This window comes from Parasteatoda tepidariorum, chromosome 5, assembly GCF_043381705.1.
Source record: "Parasteatoda tepidariorum isolate YZ-2023 chromosome 5, CAS_Ptep_4.0, whole genome shotgun sequence".
NCBI lineage: Eukaryota > Metazoa > Arthropoda > Arachnida > Araneae > Theridiidae > Parasteatoda > Parasteatoda tepidariorum.
In genome coordinates, this window is record NC_092208.1 from 63,238,872 (window position 1) to 63,251,122 (window position 12,251).

A 12,251-nucleotide genomic window follows, 5' to 3' on the forward strand; every position below is an offset into this window, starting at 1 on the left:
ATTCATTGCTTATTTAGTTTTATTGCAAAAAGAAAAACAAGTATGTATTCAACTAGTAATAATAATAATAAACGAAAAAAGTTGCAAGATTTCTTTGTGCAATGTGACTTTTCTTAGAAAAATTAAAATTTTTTACTGAACAGTGTATCTGAAACACAAACTAATGCGAACTAGAAACAAAAAAAAATTGCACATTGAAGCTGTTAAGGGTTACTCTTTTTTTGTCTTTTTAAATTATTGATTCATATAAATATATGAATCAATAAATTCCTCCTTATGTACGAAATATATAATAAATTCCTCCTTAATGTACGAAAGCTTTTGTTTCAAGTTTTTAATTTTCACCAATTTTTTTTCGCTCTGTGCCTTAGCATTTAATGCCAAGCAACAGGGTTCCCACTCTTTAAAAAAAGCAAAAATTAAGCACTTTTTTTGAAAAATTAAGGACCTTAAAAACAGTATGATAGTTTACAATACCACCAGCATACCATCGAGCATACAATACCGCCAGTGACAGTGGTAATTATTTATCTTTCTTAAAAACGAAAATCAATCAATAAAAAAATAATAAAAAACATTTTATTACAATGTAAGTACTGATATAATTGTATTAATTAACAGAGCTCGCCAAAGTAGGACCAGGAAATTTCTACAAACCTAGGTTGGTTTTTTTTTAAAAAAATATTTTCAGTTTGTTAATGGTTAACGACATCTATGAAACTAATCCATATTCCATTTTTAATGATTTCATAGAAAAATTAAATGCAGAAATTAAGATTTGAAAATTTTCATATATTTAAAAAAAGAAAATAAAGAAATTTGGGAAAATCATTGAAAGGAATTATTACAAGTTTTTATATTTCGCTACTAGACATGCATCACATATTCAGTTGTGGGCCTATCCTACAAATATTCAATTACACCAAAAAAAATTCTTTCTTTTCTATTAATAAAATGTTTCATTTATAAGGGTAGTTTTAGTTACTATGCCATGTCAAATTAAGTCCTGTTTCAAGTAAAAACAAGCCATACTAATTTCTAAGCACAATAAATCATTCTGCTTTTATCATTAGGCTTAACTCAATATTTTTTTAAAATTCATTGCAATAAATATTTTTAAAGAATAAAAATATAATTATGTTTGAGAAGATTTATAATTTTCAAACCAATATGTTTTTTAATTAGTTCTCGGTGAAACATAAAAATAAAAGGGTCTAAAATGATTCTTCAAAGCTATCGTCAAACTCAAAATAAAACTCTTGATATTACATATTCAAAGTAATAAAACTATCTAGAAACTACATTTGATGCAAAAACAGATGATGAAATAAAGATTGGCAACATACAGAAATGTGTTGTTGTTGAAATCCTAGAATAACGCTTATTACTCCTCTTGTAAAGTAAATATTCTGGTTTGTAATGTTTGCCATTTTCGATTAGTTGCAAGCATATAATATTGTCCTTATAAAAGGATGATATCAAAGGTTCCAAAAATGAGAAGAGATTTTAAAATATAATTAAATGAAAAGATATAGAAATCTATGGTTAACTAGGTTTTACATTCTCATAAAGTCGTAAAGCTTACCAACAAATGGCATTGCCTGTTAAAAATATTTAACATTATTCTGCAGCATGTCAGACTATTCAAAATAAAAATAGAGCATGTTCATTTTGTTCTCAGACCTCAATGTTGTTACAAACATGGCTATTTTAAAAACACAGTTTAAAAGCTTTTATTAATTAGCAAGGTCATTTGTCGATAAATTTTGTAACTAATTTTGAAACTTTATGGAATCTATTATTATCTATGTTCTTATGCAGAAAACAATGTATTTTTTTATTTATCTCATTCTGTGTTTCTTTTATTAATTTTTCAATAAGTCAGTCAGTCTAAGAACTTCAATATCATCATTGAATGATAAAGTATAGAAATAATCTACTTTCACAATGCTTTTAAGAAGGATACAAAATTCTTTTTAAATATTCATCAATTAAAAAAAATAATAATTATATATAGTATAAAAATTATAAACTATTTAATAAATATTGTTATTCAAAATGTAATAAAATGCTACATGAAATGACTTAATACGAATTTTTTTTTTTTAAAATAAAAAATATGAAATCTACCTTCATATTGTTGATAAAAAATTCTTAACTTTAACAATAAAAATATATGCCGCACTTTTAAAATATGCTATAGTTATGTGCTGTATTTTCAAACTTTAACATAAAAAAACAATATACTTAAAAATTTAAAGAATTTCTTTTTTTCTAACTGCCTAGAGCATGTTCTTAATTAAATTTATCTTAAGTTCCACAAGGGCTACAATAACTTAAAATCATCTAAGTTTAATCATTTAGCTCCATTTCAAGCCAAGTATTCCAAGACTTAAGGTATTAATTTAACATAAGGTATTAAAAACTCTAGGGTTTATAGAATAAAGCTATTTTTACAAACATTAAAAACTTTATGCAGTGTAAAACTAGAGATACTTTTACACATGTTAAAAATAAGCAATATTAATTGTTTCAGCAAAAGTTTAGGCCAATACAGACATTGAAGTGACTGATACACAATGACTAAACAACAACCCAGACATATTATCAGGGGTGATTGTGAGCCAAAGTCAAAATTCTGGAAAATTTCACAAGTTTTTTTAAAAAAAAAAAAAAACAGTTTAAATTGAAAAAAATTTAAACAAGTTTTTTTTTCCTTTTTCTCAAAATTTCTTAGTTTACTTAAAATATATTTAAAATTTTACACATACCTATAATGACCTGCAGAAGTAATTAAAATTTACAAATATGTCTTTCTTTCTTGAGTTTATGATNGTTAAATCAATGAAGTGTATCTCAATTAGCTATATTTTTTCCAGTTTCTTAGGAACACAGGGTTCAGCAAAAAAAAAAATTCAGTACCAACAATTTTTAACAGAACTTTAATTAAATTTTTTGTTACTTTTCAAAAGAAAAATCTTTCTACAAGAACACTGTAACGTTCTGCAACAATATTGCCGTGTCACTGCAATTCTGTCACAGTGTTATTTAGTAATATGCTGGTTAAACCATCAGTGAAATTGGCAGTACTAAAAATTGTGAAAAATAGAGCACAATTAACTCTTAGTATTTTCCAGGATGAAAACTTGCATAAATTCTAAAACAGTAAGAATGTGAGTTTTTTCAAGATGTTTACATGAGAGGCAAGAATTTATTTATCGAGAGGGACTTAAAAATGAGTCAACACTCAAAATAAAATTTGGCGTTAAAATTAAAAGTATCAGTTTTAAAAACAATCACATGTAAAATAACCTATGTGAATAAGAAAAAATATCTTTAATAAAATAAATTAAAAAAATTAATGGTCAATAATAAAAAATATTAAACAACATGCACTATTTGATGATTAAAAAATAAAGGATTCTCATTTCACAGATTAATATAGATATATAAACGTATAAAAACAAATATTATTTGCTCTTTGTAAGACATATGTATGCTTGTAAGACATATACTCAGTGTGTTCTCGTTATATAGTTTGAAAATACATTAAGGCAGAAATATGATTATTGCATAGAATTAAAAATGATGAGAAACATGTCAGGTTTGAGCAATGAAGTAGAAAACAGAAAAATTGTTAAAATGATCTCATGTCGCTTAAAATGTAAAATAATGCAAAAGAATACAGAAATTATAAGCTATAAAAATTTATTAAATATAACAACAGCTTTATATTGCCACTAAAAAATTTTGTAACAAGACAAATATTATCTGCTTGAGATTCTTAAAATGTAATAAAATCTAGTATAAATTTAAATTGCATAGAAAATTGTACAAAAGTATAAATTAAATGCAGTAAAGAATCGGTTCTCAAGAATGGTGACTTAATCCTCATCTTTTTCTTTAGCACCATGTTTTAAAATGCGGGTGAATTCCAGGTAGTTAAACATCCCATTTTTGTCAATTGGTGCTTCTCGATACATTTCATCAATCTAAAATTTAAGATAAATAAAAATTGTAAAGCACATTAAGTGAAAGATCATAAAAACAAAATGTTAAATTAAAAACATTAACATGAAAAAATTTGAAAGTATGCTATTATATTTGTTTATGCATAGTAATTATGATGTTTTATAATTATGCATAATAATAATGATAATTTTTTATTACAGAATGCATCAAATAAGATTATTTTGTTCAGTATAAATATTATTAGCTTTTTCTGTAAAGACTCAAAGTAAAAATTTTTCGCAGTTCATCTCGAGGCATTAAAATATATATAAGAATTTTGTTTTTGATTTTGGGCAATTTTTCTTTTTGCTGACAAAAATAAGCATATTCTTAACTTTTTTGTGCTCATGCAGGACATTTTTGTACTTTTAAAATGGAATTGTTTGCCAATACAGATCAACTTATTTACGTCGAGAATGTAGGGAACATTATTATTAAAAATGAAAAGGACATCATGAATTAAACGCCACAAAGTTAGCAATTTTTCATCAAAAATTTCATGTCTTCAGATGCGAACTATGGTGGTTCAATTTCTCTTTCTTTATTTCTCTCAAATTCTGCTTAAATAAAAATCTGGTTATGTATATGTACATAGACAAATGAGTAACCAAAACATCAGAAGATACCTGTAGAATCTATTGCATAGCGAAATCTGTTAGCAATTGCAATCACCATATTAATACTTAGCAATCATACTAGCCCCTAGACTGCAACTGGTTGTATGATTCATAGCAGATAATAAAAATGATTGAACGTTATTTCTCTTCACTGCTTATCTACATGCAATTTTTTAACAAAAGAACTGTTTAACTTTTTTGAAAATAATGGAACTTCCAGAAATAGTCATATACTTTTTTCTGGAAACTTCAATAAAATAATTTTCAAGAAATGCATGAAAAATTAATTCAAAATATACACGCAATAACTGAGTTTTCTGTAGTTTTTAACATTAAACTAACCATCTTTTAAAAGTTCTTTATTTGATATATCATAGCATTCAACTACTGCGAAATTTTTGTAATTTCGGAAAATATTTTTCTTAGACCAGATCAACCAGACTCTTCCAACCAGAGGAGTTAATATAGCCTAAGCTGTCAATGCTTTTAGGTTGCAGCGTGTTCCAAAGCATTTTTAAGCTACTGTAGAACTGCGATTATCCAAGGAATTGTGAGGCTAGATCACAGTAGATCATGGATCACAGTAGACACAGAAAAATCATGGATAATCCAAAAAACTTAAAAAGCAAGATGGAGATATGTATTCATACACGTGTATTTTAAGCGTATAACAGAAATCTTTGTTCCATACATAAATCACTGAAATAATCAATGGTATAAATACATACCTGCTTCATAAAATTGTTCATACATAAAAGTGTTTAGTTATACATTTTAAAGGAAAAATCAGAAACTAATCAAGTGCAATATAATTTTTGAACTCTTTACAATACACATGGACAATCGGGGTTCTACTATAATTGGTTTGATACATGTAATTTATTCTATTAAATCAAGGTGCATATAAATAGTAATCGTCCCCACTTAATCGCCCCTCGGATAATCCAATAACCCGCTTATACAAATAAAATTTAATGGAACCAAATAATTTTACATTAAACTAATGTTAAATTTCTCCGTTTAAGCGGTTATTTGTTGTTTTTTGCCCCCGCTTAATTGCATAAAGAAGTGGTACTGAAAGGAAAAAATTCGTTTATTTTGAGAAATGTTTCACCAGCTAAAATACAATTTCCCTTTTTAAGATAAGGATACAAGATGGTAATTTCAATAGGGACTTCTTATTCATTAGTAGGTGTTTGGGATGAAGTTGAAAAATTAATCAAATCTTGCTGCCAGTTATACATTGTAGTTAAACGAAGGGTGTTTTACTCCTCTTTGACTTACTTCACTCGCACATAATTTAGTATGTGAAAAAGGGATAGAGTGATTTGTTTTTAGGTCAAGACTTGTGGTCCCCTCTTGATGCATTATTAAGTTTTAAAAACCTAATACACTAATTTAAAGACTGTTTTCTCTTAAGTAGAATAATTGCTTAATCCTGTGAATGATTTTGAGTGGGTTGCAAGTTGAGAGCGAAAAGAATTTAAATTAATTGAAAAAAAAAACAAAAAAACAATGAATCTTAGAATTAATAAATTTCAAAAAAATCCCCAACTAAATTAGCGCATTAATTAAGAATTTCTCAAGTTTCGAAGATTTAAAAAAAAAAAAATTCTGAATGTGTTTGAAAGTACAAGTCATGAAAATTTTAGTAGAAACTAAAAGGGAAAATTTAATTTTTATAAATTGACGAATTAAACGGGTACAAAAAACAGTCTTCAATTGTAGAATTTTTCGGATGGGATCAAATAATATTTTAGTTCCAACATGATTCACCAACATTGATTTATTTTTATGTAACTTCAAATGATATTTTTTAATGATACTAAGGCAGAAAGTTTTAATTATAATTATTTATTGATCATAAAACTGAGTTTATTTAATCAAAACGCTACACTACGCATTAAATGACATTAAAAAGTAAAATTTCACAAAAATTCAGAATTTAAGATTGATTATAGCACTCCCCTTTTAATCGAATAACCCGCTTAATAAGCATAGATTTGGCTGGAATCGATGGTATTCCTCCAAATCGGGGTTGGGTATCGGGGTTGACTGTACATTAAAACTGTCTGTAAATAACATTTCAATATATTTGAAATATCATTTTACAGTAAGTTTATGCTTGCAAGATAATTAGTTTAAACATAATATAAAGGCATTCCAATGAAAACCTAACACCCACAATTAAAAAAATTCCTCCTTAAAGTTATCATTATTGTTGCTACATATTGATATTGCCCTTTCTAGGGTAAGAGAAATTCAAAGTTTTGCATAGTGTTCCTTCATGGCTAAAGAGATAAGCGCAGTGAAAAGCGTGTTTATCCAGTACAGAAAATAGAGACAAGCAAAGAAAAGCAGAAAGATGTGGTTGGCTTTTTGGTGACTAAGAGCATTGAAACATGCAAAATTAATCACTGCGTGTCTGATGTGAATGGTGAACACTATTTGCTCACGTATGAGTATCATAAGTGACTTGGTGAAGAATGCTTATCATAGCAATTCTATTAGCAAGCAGGACAGGCTATTTTGCTGGATGTGATTATGTGTACTATATCATCTGATTTCCGAAAACAGGCAAATCACTGATAATGAAATACTTGTTCAGACAGGTAATTATCAAAGATCATATACAATTGTGCAAAATTCTTGCTAAGTGGGTTAATCAACTGATGAAGGGACAAAAAGTTAACAGAATGGCTGCATGCTTGAATCATTTGCTATGGTGAAAGAGTGGGCCTTTTTGTCACATATCATCACTATCAACAATATAGAAGCCTTCTTTATTTCTATGGCCACAGTTAACAAAATGTGGTGAGATTATTTAGAATTTGAGAGCAAAAGGCAAATCTAACAATGGAAACTGAATTAGATTTCCTGCAACTAATAACAAGCAAGAACGGTTGAGATTATGTATTTGTCAGAAACCTGGCTCTCTCTTAAAAATTAGAAATGATGGTCTCAATTTTCCAGAGGGATAAATGTATTAATGATTTTAACAATTCTTTATGAATTCTATTTTCCCTTAGTTACTAGTGTTCTATTTTTTTTCTGACTACCTTTTATAAATATAACAAGAATCCAATGTCTTTTGTGAAAGTATGAAAATCAAAATTCAATCTGCTTCTTTAGTTTAAAGTGCCCAGACTTTGTTTCCAAAAATTCTGTAAAAATTTAATGAATATATTTTTGAATACCCCCAAGAATTATAAATACAACAGTCTCAACAAGTTAGAGTATTGAACACTTTGATGAATTTTGAATACAACACAACACAAATATGAAAAATTCTTATACAGAGCTAGGGGAAAAAAAATAAAGTAAAAGAGCTATTAGTATCAATGATAAATGAAGTAATTTAAAGTCAATATTAGAAAATTTCAAATCCCTTACGTCTTCTTCAGAAAATCTTTCCCCCATGGTAGATAAAAGCTCTCTTAATTTGTCTTCATGAAGAATGCCATTATTATCCTCATCAAAACAAGCAAATGCATTTTTGATAACATCTTCAGGATCAGTTCCCTGGAGACGTTCTCCAAATAGAGTAAGAAACATTGTGAAGTTGATGGGACCTGGAGCTTCATTCATCATCCCTTCCAAAAAATCATCTGCAGGATTTTTTCCTGTAGGAAATATGGAAAATAAATTTTAATGGTATACAAAATAATCAATTATTAAAGAAAAATATGCAACTTAAATACTCAATTATGTTATATAGCATGATTGAGTATTTAAGTTGCATATTTTTCTTTAACTGATTGAACCTTATTTGAATGATGAGTTATTAAAACAAGAAGTTAGTCACACTTTTATATCAAATTAAGTTACTCCTATCTTAATTTAAAACTAGTACACATGTAGCCTATTTCTACTGCCTATCATAACGCATCACACATCTAATAAAATAGAAAAATAATGCAATTATCAGAATTCAGGATCTGTGTCTCAAAATGAACAAAAATAGATTTTGTCCATTATTCAAATGTGTGTTAGATTTTTTACCTTTTAGGCACATTTTCCTGACCCCTAAAAAATTGAGCTCCCAGAACAACAAACAATTCAAATCAATTTTCTAAAATCTAAGCAAATAATTTTTTAATGTTATTCTAAAATGCCTGGCCCATTAAAAGATTTGTTTTAAGACCATTTATATGAAAAGAAAAAAAAAACCTAGCAGTCCATTTTTAAGTACCCATATTTGCTTTTAAATTCTGTTTGTTTAATAATTGACAAAATACTACATATTTAAGCCAGTTCCCAAGTAGTTATATGCAAAATAACTTGTAATAAGGGGAATAACTTGTAATAAGGGGAATAACTAGTAATAAGGGGAAACTTTTGAATGTAGTAGTTTAGGTCCAACATTGATATCTGAAGTTTAACTTTTCCCCATAGAAGAGCTTTATTGGCTATCTAGAATCTTCAGATTAGAAAAATAGAGTGTTTTTCACGTTGACTAGACAGAACTATACTATAACTGTTCATAGAACTATTACTAAAGAATATATCAGGGGGGGGGGGGACAACTCGCGAGCCACATGCAACTCTTTGAAGGATTATTTGTAGCTCTCGATAAATGTACCGGAGTTCCCCTTTCATTTTTGTGCTATTATATTTTTAAAAAAACTATTATCATTCTGTACGTGTTTCAAAATGTCTTTTAAATTACTGACAACAAATATGAAAGACAAAGTGCTACATTGTAACAAATTTCATTTCCGTCCAAGTTAAGAATGATATGACTCATTGAAAACTGCGTGAACGAACATAAATAGTGGCGTAATTGACCAACTCCAGACCGATTAACATGATCTACCAATAATTTATTCTTATTTTCTAAGAAAAAGTAAAATCCGCAATGACATTTTGCAACATAAACAAACAACTATTGTTGACAAGGCGACACTTAATTTTTTTTTGCTGCATCTCACAATCATTAGAGATGCAAGAAGATCAAGCTCTACAATTAAAATATAAATTGACGTTAATTACTGAATTTTGGAAATTTAAAACAGAATTGAAGCATCCTAAATTAAAAAAGGCTGCTTGTTGAATTATTTTAATATTCGGACCAACATACTGATGTGAATTATTTTATTACACTTTAAAATTCGTAAAAACCAAACACTGATCAATATTAACTGACCAGCATATCAAAGAATTATGAGAGTGCTGTCACCAATTATTCACCAAATTTTAAAGAATTATCAAGAGAAGTAAAATGCATTTAATTTTTAATATTCAAATTCAATACACATATTTTGTACTATGTATTTAATTGCGGCTCGCGAAAAATTTCAAATTTTGAAAAATGGCTCGATTATCAAGGAGCTTGGCCACCCCTGGAATATATAAAGGTTTTACTTCTAAGTAAAAAGAGTACATCTTTATAATTTATGCTTTACTAGAAATTGTTTAACCAGACATACATGAACTCGATATACTTTTTATCTTTAATTAAATTAAACTAAAACAAGTCAATTGGACTAATAACTAATAGGTAAAAACAGTATTTTTGTCTACACAATAAAATTTTTTTATTTTAAAACCTAATTATGTATCTGAGATGTGATCAAGTGAAATGTAGTTTTAGTTTCCAGTGTTTTTTTTTCTTTTCTTCCTTAGATACCAAAATCAAGTGTCAGCATTTCTAATTTTGAAGTTATACATTAATGGGTTTAACTTTGAAACTAGAAAGGCATAGTTGAAGGTCTATAGAAGGGAATAAAAAAAGTAAACTCAGTGGCGCGACAGCCCATTGAGGGCCAAGGCCTACTGTGCCCATCTCAGTTTTCTTGACCTTTTAGAAGGGAATAGAATCTATTTATTTTTTAATGAAGAGCTACATGTTTAGTCCTAAGTTAAATATTAAAATTTTTACACAAAATAGCTTTAAAGCTAAGAGAAAATAAATTAAATAGGGGTTAGAAATTTAATAGTGTATCACATTAAAAATGATTTTGATCAATCAGCTTTATTAAAAAAATTAAAAACAACAGTGAAACAATAGATAAGAGATAAAAGTAAATATTGGCTCCTTTTAATTATTAATTGGTTTTTTAAATATATAATTGGTTCCGTTTAACATACAATCAGTTCTTTCAAATATTAGAAGATAATTCCTTTGAATACTAGTTCTAATGCTTAAACTAATTACATATACTAAAGCCTTTTTAGACTGCAAATGTATAAATCTATTAAAAAAAACAACATTAATTTGCCTAAAACAAAAAGTAGAACCATAAGAAGGTACACAAGAGCAACAGGTACTTATTCATTAACGATGGTCATAAAACCTAATATCTTAATGTAGGTACTCAAGTACTGAGTAAATAAATTTCAGCAACCCTTTATAATGAACAAATAACAAAAACTTTTCAAGCAAGAGTACTTGTTTATAAAAAGGTTTTAAAATTAAATGGGTGATGTAAACAATAAAATGTAAAAAAAAAGGATTAAATTATTGAAATAAATTTACCTAAGGATGCCAGAGTATCATGCAAGTCCTCTTTGTCAATAAAACCATCACGGTTCTGATCAATCATGTTAAAAGCTTCCTTAAACTCTTGAATTTGAGCTTGATCAAATATCGCAAAAACATTGGAAGTTGCTCGCTGAGCTCTTCGTTTTGTAGTACTTCTGCCTTTTGCTTTACGACTTGACATGTTTTCTTTTTAATCTAAAAACATAATATACATTAATAAAAACAAAAGTCATAATAATCGAAACAAAAGAAATAATTAAGAAAACAAAAGTAATAATTATGAAAACAGAAATAATAACAATAAAAGTATAATGTTTTTACGATTTCGTAAAACCGATACAAGGTGAAATAAAGAAAAAGTGAAATAAAAATAAAGTAAAGTAGTATTGCAAGAGCAACAGTTCTTTATTCATAATGCACATATTGCGTCACTTTAAGTCACAATAGCTGGCAATATTCCATGTTGAACAAGAGCCATGTTGTATTCTTTCGTGAAACAAAGGTGAATGAAACTTTTTCCATGGAAACTCTTAAAAGTAAAGCCGTCTCATCATCTACTAAATATAGTAACACATTGTCAAAAGAATATCTTAATACAGATTGTATGCTTAAACTATTAAATAATAAAAGTAAATTGTAGTTAGATACCAGTAAAAATTTATCTTTAAGTTCTACTCTAAACTATTTTAACTTACGAATTTTTAAAACAGGATAGAAGATTATCAAGCAAATATAAAAATTCAGGTTTGATCGTCTCTATGGTAGCTCGTAAATAATATACAGAAAATGTGAGTTATAATGAAAGTTGATATTACAATAACTAGAGCAAAACCAAAAAAGGAAATCCCCTATAAAAGTTTTGATTACCCTTTTAGGAATGAATGCAGTGAGGTCAAACAGCGTCACAACCACAACAAAAAATTCCTTACAGCAGACGCTATTCTTCCGAAACCAATTAAGAAGTTTTGTGCTGCCATTTAATTGGTTGCATAACAAACTTTATCATAAAATGTAATTTTCCTTAGCAAATCAATAAATATTTAAATAACCAAGAGAAGATTTAATACTAATTAATAACGAAATATGAACTAATTTGCTTATTTAATTTCTGGAAAAAAAATTAATCAATTTTGAGATGA

At 27.6% G+C, this 12,251-nt stretch overlaps 1 protein-coding gene across 3 annotated transcripts; it reads right to left on the reverse strand.

The window, feature by feature from the left end:
* Positions 1–3,691: 3,691 nt before the first annotated feature.
* On the reverse strand, positions 3,692–12,099 carry LOC107452695 (myosin regulatory light chain sqh). Of its 3 annotated transcripts, none has more exons than XM_043046470.2 (4): positions 11,980–12,099; positions 11,107–11,307; positions 8,022–8,251; positions 3,692–3,992 (listed from the first exon to the last, which is right to left on the reverse strand). In XM_043046470.2, the coding sequence occupies exons 2-4, from the start codon at positions 11,291–11,293 to the stop codon at positions 3,885–3,887; spliced, it is 525 nt and encodes a 174-aa protein (XP_042902404.1). In that variant the 5' UTR covers positions 11,294–11,307; positions 11,980–12,099; the 3' UTR covers positions 3,692–3,884. The 3 variants fall into 3 exon arrangements, with proteins under 3 accessions (XP_042902404.1, XP_042902405.1, XP_071037644.1); XM_043046471.2 differs by having other exon boundaries at positions 11,808–12,048; XM_071181543.1 differs by lacking the exon at positions 11,980–12,099 and adding an exon at positions 11,434–11,523.
* Between the last annotated feature and the right edge of the window lie 152 nt (positions 12,100–12,251).